This window comes from Physcomitrium patens, chromosome 23 (genome assembly GCF_059467195.1).
Source record: "Physcomitrium patens ecotype Gransden chromosome 23, ASM5946719v1, whole genome shotgun sequence".
Taxonomy (NCBI): domain Eukaryota; kingdom Viridiplantae; phylum Streptophyta; class Bryopsida; order Funariales; family Funariaceae; genus Physcomitrium; species Physcomitrium patens.
This window is the reverse complement of record NC_143432.1, coordinates 1995127-2013947: the sequence shown is the minus strand read 5'-3', so window position 1 is coordinate 2013947 and position 18821 is coordinate 1995127. Positions and strand designations below refer to the sequence as shown.

Below are 18821 nucleotides of genomic sequence, written 5' to 3'. Positions count from 1 at the left end.
TGTTGGCATGGGAAGAGTTATCTCATACCACATTCTATTTGTGAAGTGCAACCTTGCTGGTCCTAACTTGCTTGTGTGGAGTTTGCTTTCTATGTTTCAATAAATACATTGGTGCCATGTGGTGTATTTATCAACATTGCCTCCAACACATTGGAGATATTTATTATTGTTGTAAGTATAGTAGTGCATGCATAATTTAGATAGATTTTAAACTACACAATATGGTATACACATAATATACTGATGCACAACAATTAATGTAAGCATAGCAAACTATTACAATTATAAATTATTGAATAATATTTTTAATTAAGTAATAGACAAATAATTATACAACTATTATATTCAATTGAAAAATCTAAAATTATAATATTATTACAATTTAACATATTATTATTTATTTATAGACTATTAAAAAAAATTGATTAAAAATTGTATTTTTAGTAGTAAGCTAGCACAATGCAATTTGTACTCCTGAACCCAATACAATTTTTAATACAATCTAGAAATTGGCTAAAATAACAAGGGCAAAGAATTGTATACATAGTTAACTACATACATCATGGAATTGGCTAAAATGACTACGTAATATTTAGGGCACAACAAACTGTATATGTCAAAAAGAAATTGCTGAAGAGATCGAGATTCAGAATTGTATCAAAATATAAATTGATTATCAGAAGGAACTTTAACATATTGGAGTCCACATGGCCTTATATCACAGGGATAAATTTGATTCTAAAATATAACTCTTACTCTTGTTCATCATGCCTGGACGAATAGATGCCCACTGACTGCTTGATTTCTGTACTGAACCACCTCCCGACTATTTACCTCTATTCCAAACTCGATAGTGTCACAAGCTTTGCCAAAAACGCCTTTTAAGGGACAGTACTACTAAATTGTTCCTGTATATTCCCCTAAGAAAAAAAGAAAAAAAGAACATACTCTATTAAAAAATCAACCTTGCAAGTAAGAGATTTGCGGCTATATCCCAATATCCGCGCAATTAGATTACTCACTGTATGACGATTCAAGTGTTCGCAGGATGATTATTACCAGCGATCTTTCAGGTTAGTAGGATATACCTGTTGCCACAACGACAAAAAATGCCGAGTTGCCAATCAGCTTCCTTTGTAATTGAATGAGGGGGACTAATTCGAAAGTTTCCTGGATGGACAAATATCGCAAGCCCAACCTGTTAATTATTGACGTGTCAATAAGTCAAGATCGATTCATCTGAGATGAATGCCTCCAGAGAAGCCAATCTTGAAGAACAGGAATCCCCGTGATTATGCTGGAGCAGTCTGCAAATGTTTGCATGGAGCATCTCCAGTCGAAAGACTCCAAATCCCTTGGTCTGCGATATCAATTTTTCTTTCACAGCATCGATTCTCGGCTTGAGGGACTTGAGTACCTCTTCATCCTTCTCATGTGAATCTTCACAGCCATCTTCGCCCTCATTTGAGGGTTCATAAGACATTTTTCGCTGCTCCTCGCAAGGTTTTTGTCTATGATTGTTTGTCTCCAAAGATCGTTCATGCAAATTGAGGTTGCCATTTCCTTGCTGTTCATCAGTGGTCTCAGACCTTACACCATGACAGGTTTCTGGGGCTGGTGAGGACTGTCTATCCACAAGCATCTCTTCGGCTTCAGTGCGCACCTCCACTGATGGCTCCAGGTTAAGAGTCCCCTCTGAGCAATTCCCATTTGTCCCTTCACCTATTGAGAAGTCTATCATAGAAAATTAAGAGCTAGTGTACACACAGGAACACAACCACAACAAGTACACTACAGCAGGTATGTTGCACACGTAAGGATCACCAACACTGATCTTACCAGGGAAGAGCCCCTCGCTGCTTCTCCGTGTCCGGCGGGCACCTCCGTCAGAATTCTTCAAAGCATCAACCTCCGGCTGGAATCCTCGCAGTCTAGCGCTAACTCGCACAGTTGCAGGAGCAGCTGCCGGAACTAGCACGCCAGAGGGCACTCCAGGAAGCTTTGTAGGCCCTCCACGAGCAGCAATTTCATCACAAATTTTCACTAATGCAGGATCAATTGTGGACACCATCCCCAGCACCTGTTTTAGTAAGAAGCAGATCATTAGTCTTACAACTGGGCATAGAAGTACGTCAACCCAAAATTGCATAATGTAGAATTATTATTCCTTTAAGTGGAATTGTGGACATTTCCGAACTTGGGCAATCCAATAAGTACGTAAATAAGTCGAAGCCATTCCACATATTATCCTCTGTATTGAACAAATAGCACCCAAAATTGACACTCATGGAATGGTGCAGAATAACATAGCCAATTCGTGGATAGCAGGATCGCTTCATACCGCATCACGTAACGCACATGCTTTACTGACAATTCGACCTCCTTGATAATCATCCCCATTATACTCCTGCGCAATGTCCAAGCTTCTAGTCAACAACTCAAGGACTAAAGACAACTGTAACAGTAAATTCCTCAGCACAACTACCCTTCTCATATTGAAGGCTGACTCAGTATGCTAGTTATAACACAACAAGCAATCCTAAGGGACTAAACCGAATCTAGAAAAAGATAACAATTGCAATCAAACTACAACGAAACAAAAAGCTCATACTTGAGCATTAGCTGGAATTAGATCGACATCAGCCAAAAAAGCTTTCTTAGTTAAGTAATGTCCACTATCAACACGTTGCAGCAGAGTGGCCACATCCATTGGATTGTGTACGATATTCCGATAGTCAGGAGCCTCGTCGTCCATGACTGGGTAGTGGAATATACTAAACCGTCTTTCACATAAAAGTCTGCATTGAAAATCAAGTACAACCCAACAGCGGACGAGAGAAATCAAAATTTAGAAATAAACGTGACCTACTTCAACTCACTATGCTAACTAAAATGAACGCAGTTGCCGACAAATTGCTTTCATACTGCAACAACGGTTTGTCAGAGAAAGCACGTATATAAAAGAACGATTCGTAAACAAATAGAGTGACAAGAAAAATTAGAAGAGTGAGGCTTGAACCTGTTACAAATATCACGAAAACACATCCGCAACCGCCTAAGATGGTTTTCCTCCATCTCGGCCCGCTCTCGTAATTCTGTCTCACTTGGCCCTTTAACAATCTTAGGTGCTTTCGGAAGATCATGAAGAATCTCCTCCTGCCTATTTCGGCTGTTTGCTCTTCTCCTTGGAACAGAAACTGCAGCATCAACGAGCTGTGCAAAGAATTTAGACCTTGCTTCTGTGCTGGGTAACTTCATTTCATAACTGCAACAAAATCAACAGAAGCATTAAAACATACGTTGGAAATGAGAACAAAGCTAGGATAAACTAAGGTACAAATATGAGCTGGTATTCTTGCTTATAGAGAATCAAAAAGTACGTAAGGCGATGAGTTTAAGCAAGTAGTAAAGATAATAAATTGTGGACTCTTCAAACAGAAAACCTCTCATTTTCCTCACCAGTTGTGACTAAACAAGGCACGTATGCACTCATCCAGATCCTTTCCACATGCTGAGGCCGTTCCGAGAAATAGGACTGGAAGATCAGAAGGCAAGTCATCTAAAAGCATCTTCAGCACTGCTCGCAGTTGATCATGAGCCTACGAAGGTCCAAGGAAGAATCGTCATTAAGTACCAATCAACCAGAGCATTGACTATTGACTCAAACCTCCTGTCTGTAAACATGCTGCTGACATCGCTCTAATATGCACCCCTGCCAATACCCTTAAATAGTTTTTGACAGGAGCTGCTCTAAGCAACCAGAATAGGGATCTATGGAATAATGGAATTTAAAGCAAAATGTACTTGAACACAAATCCACACTTAACTGAAAATACGAGAATCAGAAAGACAAGATCTGACTATATCCTGCACCCAACAACTGTAGGATATACAAGCTCCAAACAACGATGCTCAGCTGTATAGATATGCTATCTACAACAAAAGTCAAGCATATGAATAGTAACATAAAAATAACGCATGTAATTCAAGCTGGAATATACAAACATACCGTTTCCCACCAAAGATGAAGCTGAGGCAAGTAAAGTATTGAGGGCGTGTTTCTTCGAGCTTCTCCAAATATATGAACCAGTGCTTCTTCAGGGCTCTTTGCACTTGGATCAGACAGAAGTGAGGGCAACCCCAATGAATGAACTGGGAACCGCTCCAACTCATGCAACACCGCTGGTCCAACATGATCCTACACCCAGAGAGTCGATCGATCAATTAAGTATACCAGGTCTGAAACCGAATGATTCTCTAAGTTCAAGAGCTGCAAAGACAGTTGTAAGTGACCAATACAATACAGTCCAAAACGACCACAGTACACAAACCTTAGAGATTTGATGTGTTTTACAACACCAAAATCGGGTTAAAATATAGGCAAAATATCAGCATCTTCATAGCTTCAAAGGCGACCACAAACAAATTTTGCACAGAGGACATTGAAGTACAACACAAGTGAGCAAGCCACTTGGAATTAATGTGATGTACAAGTATGAACTATAAACTAAGAGCTTGCCAAATCTGAAGTGCTAGAGTACATGAGAATTTGTTGGAAAAAGCTGGGAACTCAAATGCTGCACAAAGTGACACCAAATACTGGGAAAGTTTCGGAAGGTACCAAGCCAGCTCCTTCACTTCCACAGAGAAGAAACTTGGGTCTATAAATCCGAGGAGCACTGCATCCCAATCCAAACAAACGAGCCAGTTGTTCTGGGCTTTCATCTTCCTCGCTATCTGACAGGTTACTGCTGGAGATGTCCCGGATCATCAGTGGAAAGATGTCCGATAATCTTCTCATAATTATTTGAAGATGTCCTTCTAGGCACGGAGAGATCACAGGTGAAAAAGGCCTTGCATACGTTACTGCCCCACGATGAGAAGCAGGTGTAATGGCAGATATGGCTTCCAAGAAATGGCGTCTTTCCACCTCTACAGACTCCACATCAATCACAAACTGCTCGTCGCTCCTGAAAAATTCAAGAATTATTTTTCGTCAAAATGGATATGCAGGTAATGACTTTTATCCAATGAAGAAAATTTCCACAAAGTCTTAAGAATTCAGAAAAACCACAGAGGATGCCAGAAGCCAAAAATGTCTTCTAATGAAAATTAAAACGAAAGCACAAGGTGTGACAAAATGGTGCGAGGACCAAGCATGTATCAAAGCAGGTATGGTAAGTGTTGCAAACAGAAAACATCTAAAAATAGCCATTAGTAGACATTTAGAGAGCAACAATGCAACTATCCACTAATAAAGATCTAGAACATACTTATAAACTTGAGGATATTTTCTCCGGAAGGCGCGAATAGCTGCCTCTGTACACAAAGCCTTCAAATCTGCTCCACAGTATCCAACACATGCAGCTGCAAGTTCTCTACGCAACTCTTCTGATGGAGGCTTTTGCCATTTTCTGGTATGAATGTCTAGAATCTCCACTCGAGCCTCAAATGTAGGGTGGTTCAAAATTAATTCTCTGTCGAACCGCCCTGGTCGCCGTAGTGCTCCATCTATAGCATCTATCCTGTTAGTTGCACCAATGACCACCACCTGCCCGCGGGAATCAAGGCCATCCATGAGAGCCAGCAGAGTTGACACAATCGAGTTGTGAATCTGCTCTTGTTTACTAGAACGTACAGGAGCCAAACCATCTATTTCATCAAAGAAGATGATTGATGGCTGGCATTTTTGCGCTTCCTCAAAAAGCATCCGTAGCTGTCTTTCAGCCTCTCCTACCCATCTGCAAGGGAAAAGTACGCAAACACCGACCGAACATAAGTTGCAGTAGCACAATAATCAGTAAAACGTACCCACGCTCTCTAACGCTCAGACGTGGAACAGGAGGTTGCAATGCGAAACATGAAGTTGAGTAGGATACATTACTTGGAAAGCACATCAGCTCCTTTCCGCATGTAGAAATTAACTTTCTGTCCTGCTCTGGATGCCGCACTTGCCATGGCCCGGGCGATAAGTGTCTTGCCTGTACCTGGTGGACCCGAAAGAAGAACTCCTCGAGGTGGAGTTATGTGATACTTGACAAAGAAATCTGGATACAATAACGGAAAGAAAACCATCTCCTTAAGTTGGTCAATGTAGTGTGCTAATCCTCCTATCTGTTCAAATCCAACTGTTTCGTCCACCTGCACTGGCTGAATATCTGCTCCTCCCTTCGAGCTTGGCCCGGCTGTTTGAGCACCTACTTCCCAACATTCAACGTAAAATAATACATTAGTTAGAAATGAAAGTGAACCATTGTGGCTGAAACCAACATTCCCTGACTACAACAGTTGATACAGCGAGGCACTTCTTTGTAGTATTGGAAACCACTTGTGAAAGTCATTACACAGGTAAACATCACAACATGTCAATACCTGGAGCAGTCGAAGCCCAATGGCTACCAGGTTGACTCCAACCACTAGCAGCCATGCTCAAATTACTCAGACCAGGTGCCTCAAGACCTGCAGGTAGCCACGGATGAGAAGAGCCTCGAACTAATCGCGACCAGGGAGCTGCACCTTGCTCCTGTTCATCCACAAGCAATGAGTCATCTGAATCATCAGCCCTCATCGAACGACGTCTTTTATGCACCCTGCTTCCTGACCGACGACCTTCCCGACCACGCTTTGAGCTGCCCCCTGCAATTTAAGGCCAGATCATCAGGAAACAATACCTGACTTAAGCTCGAGTACCCTATTCTCACTATTGGTGTACTGAGGACTCATGTGTACATTGTACACGAATATGATAACTCAGAGACGCATTGCCTAAAATGTATAAATGAACGAGTTAGATTAACTCGAAGTTAAACATAATCCAGGTTCAAAAGCCTACGAATTCCACATTCTCACTGCTGTAATGACAAAAACGAAAAATCGTTGAAAACTTGGTAAGCTGAGACGATCACTCAATGCTTTTAAATATGGTTTACAAGAATTAATGGATACTATGGACTTCGATAAAAAAAAATTAAAATTAAAAATATACAATGATGAAAAAGAATCACGAACTCATCACATAGTTAATAAGCACTTATAAGAACTGCTGTTGAGCATCCTTCTGGATCCAAACAATTGCGAAATTTGCGATTATTGACAATATACCGTGCCCACAGACCCTCGTATATTAATGGCCAGAAAATGAGATGACTGCCACTATTCTTGTTACAGCCTGAAAGGTTATGTCTGACACACCTCCATGAAACATTTTTCGGGGAGATGGTGCCCTTGTTGTCCTTTCTTCCTTTCGAGGAGAAAAGCGCTGCACACCAGTGCGGTTTCGCAAAGCATAGCGACGGCGACCTTCTCGCTCTTCGGCCTCTTCATCTTCTTCCCCCTCCTCCTCTTCCTCCTCTTCTTCCTCTTCTTCCTCCTCTTCCTGCTCCTCTTCTGGCTCCTCTTCCTCTTCTTCCTCTCCCTCATCTGCAACCAAAATGGTATAATAACTGTCAAAACTTGATACAAAAGCTAAAAGAAAAATCCACCACGTTTTTACAATCCTTGAGGTAGCCCACATCTAGGCATGGTACTGACTAACATGAAGAGGACGCCGACTTTAGCATGTTTCGGGAATCAGTCCCGGTATGTAGAAAACTCACTTCCTTCATGTTACTTGTCAGGAAAACGCTAAACATATACTAAATCTGAATGATACGGTCTCCAGTCCAACTTCAAATAATACATTGCTAAAATTTGGGGTTGATACCTTTCGCCCCCATCTCCCTGTCAGATGAGTTCCGATCATCATCTTCAAAATCTTGAGATGAAAGCTCTAGTCTTGAGGGCCTTATTCCTTGCCGCGGTCGCAATCCCTCTCTTCTAGGAGCAGCAGCAGCATCCATATTTTTCGGCTCTGCGGGCTCAGGACTACCCTCTTCCTCTACAATATGCTCTGCTTTGGTAGTGTGGATGGTAGTGTGGGACGAAGAATATCTATGTTTTGGCAACTGTAAATGAGCCATACCAATATGATCAAAATGTAGCAGACAGTGTTTGGAAGATTAAACGCATGAATGCTGCTCAGTTCAAGGAGCTCGCAAAGACGATTAAATCACTCCACTTGGGCGAACACCAGCATCTTCTAAAATAGATAAATGACTGGGTCAAGCACCAAACACCTCGCCACACATATAGGTGCTTCACTACTGAAGCAACTAAGATGCACACAGCACCCATCCTATTATCAAAAGTATGAAGAAAGGCGACAACGGATTAGCACGAACGCTTGAAAATCGATAAAACAGAAGATCGAAAAAAAGTCCTAAGCTGACAATGCGAAGATGATTTCATCACAATTGCTAATAGAGGGCTGAGGTACGCGACAACCGCTGATATGAGATAACGTCAAGTACAAAAGGTGTACTTAAATGAATTCAAGGAAAGCTCTAAAACGAAGACACCATTCTCGAATAAGAGTGCAGACCGAGCAGCTTTGCAATTCCAATTCCAAACAAACTGAGTGGTTACAGATGAGTGATTGTGAAAGTAATTGTTGTAAATACCCGACTTGTTTGACTTCGATATACTTCATGTTCACTATTGTCAGAATCGTAGTCGACATGGACCAACACACGCCTTTTTCTTGTAGAGCGCCGAAGGTTACCAGCATCAGCAGCGTACTGCAACATCGAGCCATTTTAGGGTGAATCGTACTGTGGGAATAGTCTGTACTTCAATAAAATAAAATAAAAATAGACAGGAGTTGCTTTACTGTCCATCAGCGTATGGAGTTCGGCTGAGTGGTTAGGGGACTAGATGAGTGTTATCGTGAACCCTCACAGAAGCCCTAAACAAAAACTTAGCTCAACATGGGGCCAGCTACGATAGGTTGCTAGCAACTACAAAGGTGAGGGAAATTCTGTAGCCACTCTCGGGTACTCTGAAAGTATAAAAACGAAAACAGAATTAGAGCTTGTTCTAGAGCACCTTGAAAAGCCAGTGCCCGACCCTACAACTAGCGCCATGATCACGTATGTCATGACATCCATGCTCGCGATAGCAGATGGTTTCGGTTGGGAAAAATAAAACTTTACCAGCAATTGAGAGATCGAGACGACAACATTGAGAGAACAAACAAACCAGGGAGCTCAGATGCCACAACAAAGAATATCATGGACAGATTCGGACCTGATTGGGAACGTTATCAGATGGCATCGAGGGATTGGCTTCCGTCTCCAAGGCCTAACATGCGATCAATCCCAGAAGCAACAGTGAACAACGAGGAACATAGTGACTCCACGAAATCCACCCTGCCCTAAATTTCCCAATCAAGCAAGCTTCTAAAATGCAAAAAAAAAAAAGAGAGCGAGAGAGAGAGAGAGAGAGAGAGAGAGAGAGAACATAATGTTCATAAAGTAGCAAAACATGCAATGAAAAGGGAATTCGAAAAAGACAACCACTAGCCTCAGCGACAGAAAAACGAACAGAATCCAGGAGCATCGGGCTCTCGGAAGGAAAATCACAGAATTCGACCAAGAATAAGTCACATCACCTGCGGGGAGGAAGCAGATTGCAGCGGCAGATTGTGGTTGTTACTGTTATCGTTGTGATCGTTTCTGCGATTGCTATTCTTACTGTGGCCGATAATCCCAGTACTCTGACGCAAAGCATTGGCTATCCGCATATTTGCCAAGGAACTACGGCTCTTGCGTTTGGACTGTTTAGCATTGTGCAGAAACCGACGGTGTTTGGCAGAGGAGACGCGCCTTGCCGGCCCATGGCCACGCGATGCCTTCATAGAACCTCAGCCCTCGGTAAACCCTCCCCTTCCCTCGCTCCCTCACTCACTCTCACTCTCTCTCTCTCACACCAACTCCGTTAACACTTCGTCACACCACACCATGTCCAAGCCATCACCTCCCTCACTCACACTTGCGAGCATGGCACCTCGCACTTCACGTCCCACATCCTCTCAACACTGAAGACGCCACGATATCGACGACAAACTCGTCGTCTAGGGCTTCTCCAAGGCTCTTCGTCCAGGCCATGAAGGTGTTTCTTCCTCCATCACGGCCCTGCCAAGCCAGCTAACCCCTCCTCGCCTTCGTTATATTCAAAGCCCTTCCTCCTGTCTCCATTACAAGAGCTCCGAAGCAAAAGAGCTGCCCCTGTTCCTTTCTTGTACCCCTTCCTTCTCCCCCACTCCTCCACACGAGTTTGTTTCTTCTGCCTGTTTTTTTCTTTTGATTTGTGTTCCTTCGTTGGGCTTCTTCGGTGAGTGTTTGATTACGATTAGAGTGGTGATGGACCTGCTGCTAAATTGGTTGGCCCTGCCCCAGTCATCAACTACCCAATTTTCTTCCCCTTCCCGTGAAGCTCCTCGCCGCTCCCTCTCTCAAGCTTCTTCCTCTTCCTATTCTGCTTATCTCTCTCCCACTCTCACTCTGTATCTGTGTCTGTCTGTCCGTCTCCTCCCTGTCTCTCTCATGACGGCTACCACTTAGATTACTCCTACTACGACTGTTAGCTTTGGCCCTGCTACTGGTATATATAGCCTGCTGCCAGTTCTACTAGCTTTCTCAGTTCGTGTGACTACTGCTTGGCTTTGGATCTGCGAGTTGGTTCAATATTATTACAAAAATGGGACAAATGATACTGGATGGTTACATTACAAAGAATGTATTTCTTACGTCAAACAGACGACTGGTACGAAAAATATTTAGTTAAATGTTGTTCCATGTTCTTCATTATTAACTACGTCCCAAGTTGGTCATTATGAACTAATTTGAGCAACAAACAGCATCCTGACCTCATCTATCATCCACCAAATATATGCAATAATTCATCCATCCAGCGGGCTGCTATTCAACCCTCGTTTCCCAATCTCCCTCTCTCACTCCTGCCGTCGTTTAGGGCTTCATTTGTGGAGCGTTCGATCTTCTACTCGACGCTTTTTTGAGTAATTGCTCTCACTCATCGAAATCACCGAATTCTGCTTCAACGGTGTGTATCGGTGGGATTTTCTTGGCCATTCTCCTGCCACTTCTCACAGTCGATCGATGTCCTATTTATGCTGCGAGGTTGCTATGTTGCTGTATTCTGCATCTCCAAAATTCGAAGTCATTTTTTGAATGCTATAACAGCGATTCTGAGGATGTTGTGATTTTGGGATTTTGGAGCGAAATTGAAGTGTATAGAAGTGGAGAGAGCTAGCGTTTGAAGCGAGCAACTTCAAATTACTGTCCCGGTGGTAAACCACAACTAATTGATAACAGGCGGAGGTTTCTATTCGTGGTGAGTTTGGCTGTTCGGATCAGTCAAATTGATGCGATGCATTGGTTGAACTAGTCATATATCGGAGGAGGTGCGGGGGTTGAATTGGTATAGAGATCGGAGTATGTAAATTAACTAATTACTGGATGTGTTGCCAATTTTGATACGCGAGCACTTTTCTTTTTTCTTTTTTCTTTTATTTCTTTTTTTTAAAATTCTTTGTGTTTGAATTCGATGTATAGCAATGGGGGTGGACTTAGCCAGAAGCAGTGAAGAGAGTGACCGTGACCAATGGGGGACGGAGGTGGTACCTCATGTTATGCAACTTGTCAGTTCGTACTTGGGACAGCGCGATGTTTGCGCGTTGCTGTGCGTTAGCACCTCCATTCGCCACCTGCTTACCTCGCACGCCCCTTTGTGGAAGGTCTGATTTTAATTTTCCTTCAGCTACATTTTGCTGCTCTCCTGTCAATTGTTGCTCTAGCTTCTGATTCTGAACAAACGGATAGTCCATTTCAAAAGTTTTTTGGTGTGCAAGTGATGCAATAGTTTGGTTATATATTTACACACACACCTGTTCATGTAGTGATCTTCAAAATCTTTGTCGATTCTTGTGATCAACTCATGTTAGCTGTTGAAAGCCTTCTAGAGGCCATTGTATAAGTTAGTTTAGTTACTCTAATCCATTTCGTCTTCTATTGTTCTAGATTTTGGACTTACGGAACAGGAAGCATGCAGGTGAAACCTTAGTTGTTGTTTTGGCTCAGGTATTACTATCTTCACTTATTTTCCCCATGTTGCTATCGTATCCAATGATGCGGTTTTTCAGTGCATATTACAGTGGTTCGTGAGGAAGAAACTATTGAGTACAGGTTGAAACCTGGCATCTAAACTTGTCCCTGCATTAGAATACAATTGTAGGGGCAGATACGTCGAAAGTGCAAAGCCTTGTAGCTTTAAATATGAAGTTAGCTGGGAACAAGTCACGAATGTGTTCTTATTGTTATGTGCATGATGGAAGTGAAAGTATGTCTGTATTGTCCGGCTGCTTGAGATGTCGCAACCTGTGGAATGCAGAAGCGTTTCCGGAATGTGGAAGAAATTAATCTTGAGTTCGCACAGGATGTAGAAGACAAGCATTTGACAGCTATAGCCTTTAAGGTATGCGCACAGAAAAACCTCTATGAGAGGAATTATTCACATACAGTACTATTGATTGATTTAAGCCGTACCTTCTTCCTCCTGTAAGGGAGAGCGGTGAAAGAATTTTATTCTATCAATGTAAGTTTTCTAATGGAGACCTAGAGAAGCGCTATGTTAGGCTCTCAATGTGAGGATCGATATAGTTCTGCCAAGGGCTCTTATGAAACTTAGCTAAGATTGGTTCATTGGTTGTTGTTTCTGTAACTTCCCATAGGTTTTGTAAGGTTCACTCTGACGTTAAATGGACATTGTTGGATTCCTTGCAGAGTCTTCGACGAATAAATCTTAATGCGTGCCAGAAGGTCACCAATTCGGGCGTCATTTTCGTAGCTTCGGCTAATCCAAGTTTGACATCATTCTCGATATACTGGAATTTGAAGTATGATATCGTCATATTACTCTCTTCCGTTGGATGACATATACAGTTGATTAGTATGACATGTAAATTTGATTCGATGTCATGTTATTCGTTTCTTGAAACTCTTTTCTTCATGTTTGTCCACCATGTGCTAACAAAAATCGACATCAATATATGCTATGGTTGTTCAAATTGATTGAATTTGGGCGAGGTATGTTTCAGAGTGACTGACGCTGGCATTGAAGCAGTCGTGAGATCTTGCAAGGATCTCAGAAGTTTGAACATCAGCGGGTGTAAGGTTTGTTGTTTCTTATTAAGCCTTGAGTTTCATTCAGTCAATTATTCTTTGCTCAATTTCCCATAAGCGTGGTGGACCCTTGTAAACTGATTCTTGCGACTCAATCATGCAATATAGAAACGCGACATCCTCTAAGCTAATTTTCCAGTTATTTGCTGCAAATGCGTGCAGTTGAAACTTAAAATTCTGACCCTTGCATTCTATGTTGTGCATTTGTGTCTATATCTGGTTCTGCAGAGTCTTACAGATAGGAGCTTGCGAGCCGTTGCAAAGCATGGCCAGAGAATTCAAATTCTCAATCTCACTAGGTGGGGTAGCATTGCGATCTGACCGTGTCGCATTTGCTGTTTCGTACGCTGTCGAGTCTCAGTTTGTCACGTTGCTCACCTTTGCCGATCCATGTACACATCCTATCTTTGCGTAAATCATATTGTTCAGTTGTCTCTGCTGTCTAGCATGGCAGTGCTGGCTTTGTTGCACTTGTCATAGTTGTGTAGGCAATGTTTGAACCTCATACCGTTGTGGGTGCTACAGAGGCGTGAAACTTACAGACGAGGGGCTGGTGGAAGTTATCAATGCTTGCCGGGAAATTGTAGAACTATATCTTTATGCGAGTCCCAAGTATGAGCTAGACCTTATTCAAGACAGAATTGTGTTTGTAGTTCTTCGATGAGTAATCGTTTCTGTGTAATATGATTAGTTTTTTCTAGGTTTTTCTTAGCGTATCTTTTATTGTTCGGTTGGATTTTGTACTAAATTAGTGGCACAACCCAGATTGTGTTAGACCTAAATTTTGACGATGATTTATTTCTCTCGTTGATCACTCGTTGTTGTAACTTCATTATTGTGGGAGGGTGTGCAGTTTCACAGACACGTCTTTCATAACGTTAAGCAAGTTAAGCGAACTTCGCGTCCTTGATCTCTGTGGTGCTCATGTAAGCAGAGCGCACTCTAAAATTTTAGTTTGACTTCTTGTTCAGTTACGATAATATTTTCTGTTTTCTTGAGCTTTGATCCCATGTTGTTTCTAAAAGATGGTTACAAATTGTAGTTTTATCAACTGTATTATGTCTCATTGAAGGCATGGCATTGGGTGAACAGCTTTTATCAGATGATGGATTGTCGGCAATTAGTGAGTGCTCAAAATTAGAGACCCTGAATTTGACTTGGTATGTTCTTCCAACACTAATGACTGATTTAATAGGATGCAACGTCGACGGGTTTCTTCGTGGTTTACTATATTTCTCATGAGTTTGAGATACATCGATAATATTAAAGACTTCACATATTTGCATTGTCCTCAAACAGGTGCATCAATATCACAGACGTTGGACTCACGGCCCTTGCACAGCACTGTTCTCGTCTTCAGAGTTTAAGGTCAGCTATGTTGTTGTATTAGGCTTAATTGGAAACTCTTCACATTACTAAATGATGATGATTATTCACTTGTAAGTGTTGCAAGATCTCGTTAAGCTCAACAAATCCAGTTTCCGATGCCGATATGTTGTTTTTCCTTGGGATTCATTTCGCCTGTTAGAAAAATCTGTGTCTGATTGGAATTGATTTATGTGTTAACCAATTCTTGTTCTATGGTGGGCAGCTTGCATGGACTTCTTGGAGTATCTGACGAAGGCCTGGAAAGCCTTGCCGCATGCTGTGGAAGTTCCTTGATAGCCCTTGACGTCAATGGTTGCATAAATGTCAAGGTGAGATTCTTGGGTTGCCATGTACTGTGTTTCAAGCGATGGACATAAATTGCATGTGTTTCCAAGATCGTCCAAACTCTGAAGTGTCTTAGTTTGGTTTTAGAGTGTATTTCTAGTTATTTTATTGGCTATTCCGAAAAGTGTTTGCGAGTCTACCTGCTAGACTTTGGTTTTGGTTCTCCAATAGATAAGTTTTCTGAATGATGTCGGATCTTGTTCCGGTGCAGCGGCGTTCCAAGGAAGAACTGCGGAGGCTATTCCCCAACTTAAAAGTCTTTCTACTCCACACTTAAGAAAATATTACTTTACGTACAGAGGTCGAGCCCACCGATTTGTAGCCCAAAAAGGACAGGATAGTTCAAGTTTACAAGATCAAGGGTTTACTAGATCAAGAGCTATGTTAGTAGGCCTGTACGTGAGGAAAAGGGTCGGATTTAACTTGAGACTTGGGAGACGTCAAAGAACCTTTTACAAAGCTGGGATTGATAACCCAATCGAACTTAACATTTTAGCTGATGCTGAGACGAAATGTGATTTCTTGCATTCAATCTGTTGTGTACAATTTTTTCTGTAAGTCTTAATTTCATCGAGGGGCAATGTTCTGAAGGTGGTAGAAGTCAAGGTTCTTCTTGTTCCACTCTAAAATAGACAGAATTTTTAAGATGTTCAATTGGACATAAATCTGACGTACATTTCATAAGTTTACAAGAACCCCAAATGGTGTGTCTTCGAGGTGCGAAGCCAGGATAGGTTCAACTTCATTTGCGTTTAATGGGCATTACTATTTCCAGCATGGACCCAGTGTGATGGTTTGTTTGCCAACCTTAATGTTATCAAACATGTTTGTGTATGTTTATTTACATACATACTCCATTGGGATCTTTGTTTTGCTTTAGGATTAACTAGTTCTGATTAGTCGTAGTGATGTCATGAAGAACATGATTTGGACGGACATAGAAATACATACCTCTAAGTTAGCTTATTTACATATTTTTATTTTATTGAACATGAGTCTCTTATTCACAAGTAATGCTTTAAATTGTGTGTAATTTTATTTTATATTTTATTGTTATTTCATTAAATAATAATTTTTTTATTCATATATTAGTTTATCATTTTATAAGCATTATATTACTAATGAATATATGTTAATAGTGAACCCACACTAATTACTATTTAATTGAGTAAAATTACTATTGAGTAATTTTTATTTAATGGAAAGACTTTCATCGATTGTTTTTGTAATTTTTTTCTATTAATTTTTTTATTTGAAGCATAATTCTCTTTTGATATATATATATATATATTGAAACATTTAGTATTCCAATTTTCTTAAGAACATAATAAAGGTTTTTCATATTCTTAAGTATTTTTAAAATTAGAATTATAAAAAATTATAAAAATACTTTGTACTTCATACTTTGCTAAGAACTAAGTTGAAATGAAGAACTTTTAAAGCATATTTTAATAATAATAAAAATGTACATTAAAATATTATTGAGAAATTTGTGATGAATTGGCTAGGAATCTATTTGAGTGGAAATAAGTAGAAGGACTAATGTTCTATGGAGACCAATATTTTCTTTATAAGATTGTGCATCAATTGAGCATTTAATGTCTTGGCACTAGTTTTTAGTAGGACTACTCTATAAAAAAATCATGTTTTCATTTGAAATTTAGCTCAATGTTTGGAAGAATAATTATTTGATTTTTTTTTTAAATAAACAAATACATAAAATAGAAATATCCAAGAGTAAAAGAAATTCAAAATGGAAGGTGTTAAGAATGAATTTTTAAAAAAATATATAATTTATTGAAAGAAAAATATCAAATATATCCTTGAAATATGTTGAAATATGAAGAATATCCATTTACTCTTGATAATAGCAAAATACCCCTCACTTTTGTGATAATTGCAAAACTACCCTTGAGCATGATAAGATATAACTTACTTGCCATTTTAGGTGAATCTAAGGTCCAAACTACATGGCTTGCAAATTTTGGTGTAGGGCTTTTTTGCACAAGTTGGGCCCCCTACAAACCAGACCCTAGCTCTGGCATTGCCATCATTGAAACACTTCCAACAGATTTGTATGGTACAAGCTTGCTTACTCCAAGGCCTAGGATAGAGTGAATGGAGGCAACCAATTGCAACCGACTTCTTTTAGTTCATGTTTCATTTCTTGCTAAGAATGTATAGCTTTTTGAATTGTATCTTTAGCAGGTGGTTCAAGCTAGAAGCAAATGTAACCAAAACTAAATTGTTACTTAGAGACCATCTAAAGCTAACCAAATACTTGAAGCAAATAGAGAGAAATGTGTTATAGCAGAAGCACAAAAAAAAATGATCTTGTTCATGGATAGAGAACTACATGTGTACATGACTTTGAGCTGAAGAGGTGTTTAATTTTCTATATGAGAACAAGCTTTGAAAGATAATGTATACTTGAATCAAAAGAAATATATCCCAATTTTCTTTTTATTGATTATTATAGCATTTGAAATCACTCAACATAGAGTTTCCACACATGTATACTACATTTTTTTTTATGTTCAATATGAATACTTTTCAATGATGTGACAATTGATTACTTGGTAATACATAAAATTGATGCACAAAAATCTATGCAGCACATGATTTAGGCCTCGGATTCACCTAAAATGACAATAAAGTTATAACTTATTAAGCTCAAGGGTGGATTTGCAATTATCACAAAAATGAGGGATATATTTGCTATTATCAAGAATACAAGGATATTCTTAATATTTCAATATATTTCAAAGGTACATATGATATTTTTTTCTTTTTTGAATAATTGTCATTTTTTTAGAGTTGCAATATGGATAAATGTATAAATACATAAATACATATATTGTCTTTTGGATGAATGCATATACATACATACTATTATAATTAATATATGAAATATATTTGACCATGTATTTTTTTAGTTGTATAAAGAAATATGACATTGTATGGATTAAATAATTAAATTTTAATAATGGATATTTTATTATTTAAATAAAAAACTCAAAATATTATATAATTTATTCTTATTTTTGAAAGTAAAAACTAATGACTAATATCCTAAATAAAATATAATAAATTTAAAATAGTGATAGTTTTTATACTATCCACAATACTTGTTATTACATTTTTTTTTCACTTGGTAGTGCATGAATCTTTATTTTATTATCTCTAATTGACTTTTTAATCTCCACACATATTTTTTTTTTCTACTTTTTATACCTCTCATGTTATATTAGATGAAAAAGAACCTATAGAATCCAAGTGTTTGATATTTCTTCTTTCTACCAATCGTAGATTTTTTAATAATACTCCTTAAATTTCTAAATTTTATAGATCTACATTAAAAACAAAACCTAAGCATCTTGCAAAAATTTTAGCTGCAATTAGAAAGAGTAGTAAAAAAATTGTGGAAAAAAAAAATATTATACAAATTATATTACAAGACAAATACTAAGACAATTACCAAGACAATTATTCAATAAAACATAACTTTTAGAATTAAAAATTAGAATTGCAAGAAAAATAAACAAAAAAATGCAATCTTAAATTCTAATTACATTTAGAATACTTACCTAGTATAAGAGCTCAATATGACTCAATTAAATGGAAGAAAAACATATATTGATTTATATAGAATTCATATATGGTACATGCTTTAAAACTACACAAATTGTGATAATCTTATAGCATATATAAAACACATGTACATAGAAATTCATAATTTGTCTTCTAAATATTTTATAACTATGTGTTTCATGGAAGTCATAAAAATCTGATATACAAAATATTATGCATCTTTATTTGAATTATTATACCATTTTCTTTCTATTAGATTTTTTTATGTACTTATGCATATGCTGTACCTCATAATGAGCTTTTTCTATGTATATTCCCATATTTATACAACATATTTTACCATCGACAAAGTTCTGTACAAAACCATACATTGTAAAATGTAACAAACAATATATATTACAAGGTACAATGTAGGTTTTTTTGTCACATTGTTATCTCTCT

General features: G+C 39.0%; 2 protein-coding genes across 8 annotated transcripts; one reads left to right on the top strand and one right to left on the bottom strand.

Annotated features, from left to right (window-relative positions):
• Positions 1 to 652: 652 nt before the first annotated feature.
• Positions 653 to 10156, bottom strand: LOC112275858 (ATPase family AAA domain-containing protein At1g05910). Of its 5 annotated transcripts, none has more exons than XM_024506542.3 (16): positions 9488 to 10156; positions 9124 to 9177; positions 8499 to 8615; positions 7703 to 7943; positions 7192 to 7419; positions 6373 to 6636; positions 5885 to 6197; positions 5274 to 5741; positions 4622 to 4970; positions 4010 to 4198; positions 3460 to 3599; positions 3020 to 3265; positions 2612 to 2798; positions 2342 to 2407; positions 1840 to 2080; positions 653 to 1695 (listed from the first exon to the last, which is right to left on the bottom strand). In XM_024506542.3, the coding sequence occupies exons 1-16, from the start codon at positions 9731 to 9733 to the stop codon at positions 1217 to 1219; spliced, it is 3828 nt and encodes a 1275-aa protein (XP_024362310.1). In that variant the 5' UTR covers positions 9734 to 10156; the 3' UTR covers positions 653 to 1216. The 5 variants fall into 5 exon arrangements, 3 of the variants coding, with proteins under 3 accessions (XP_024362310.1, XP_024362308.1, XP_024362309.1); XM_024506540.3 differs by having other exon boundaries at positions 653 to 1734; positions 9488 to 9947; XM_024506541.3 differs by having other exon boundaries at positions 653 to 1722; positions 9488 to 9947.
• A 650-nt stretch (positions 10157 to 10806) lies between these two features.
• Positions 10807 to 15321, top strand: LOC112275859 (F-box protein At3g58530). Of its 3 annotated transcripts, none has more exons than XM_024506546.2 (14): positions 10807 to 10938; positions 11126 to 11229; positions 11451 to 11632; positions 11916 to 11975; positions 12286 to 12369; positions 12678 to 12790; positions 12992 to 13067; positions 13305 to 13375; positions 13602 to 13688; positions 13930 to 14002; positions 14169 to 14236; positions 14376 to 14444; positions 14668 to 14773; positions 15001 to 15321. In XM_024506546.2, exons 3-14 carry the CDS (start codon positions 11453 to 11455, stop codon positions 15064 to 15066), a joined length of 1053 nt encoding a protein of 350 aa, XP_024362314.1. In that variant the 5' UTR covers positions 10807 to 10938; positions 11126 to 11229; positions 11451 to 11452; the 3' UTR covers positions 15067 to 15321. The 3 variants fall into 3 exon arrangements, with proteins under 3 accessions (XP_024362314.1, XP_024362313.1, XP_024362312.1); XM_024506545.2 differs by having other exon boundaries at positions 10828 to 10948; XM_024506544.2 differs by having other exon boundaries at positions 10831 to 11229.
• The last annotated feature ends 3500 nt before the right edge of the window (positions 15322 to 18821 follow it).

Excerpts from the sequence above, each read along its gene's own strand:
- LOC112275859 (XM_024506546.2), top strand. The coding sequence starts at position 11,453 with ATGGGGGTGGACTTAGCCAGAAGCAGTGAAGAGAGTGACCGTGACCAA. Across the intron at positions 12,791-12,991 it reads TCGATATACTGGAATTTGAA|AGTGACTGACGCTGGCATTG; the intron begins GTATGATATCGT and ends GGTATGTTTCAG. Across the intron at positions 13,376-13,601 it reads CAAATTCTCAATCTCACTAG|AGGCGTGAAACTTACAGACG; the intron begins GTGGGGTAGCAT and ends TGGGTGCTACAG.
- LOC112275858 (XM_024506540.3), bottom strand. The coding sequence starts at position 9,733 with ATGAAGGCATCGCGTGGCCATGGGCCGGCAAGGCGCGTCTCCTCTGCC. Across the intron at positions 7,420-7,702 it reads CAGGGAGATGGGGGCGAAAG|ATGAGGGAGAGGAAGAAGAG; the intron begins GTATCAACCCCA and ends TTTTGGTTGCAG. Across the intron at positions 4,971-5,273 it reads AAATATCCTCAAGTTTATAA|GAGCGACGAGCAGTTTGTGA; the intron begins GTATGTTCTAGA and ends TGAATTTTTCAG.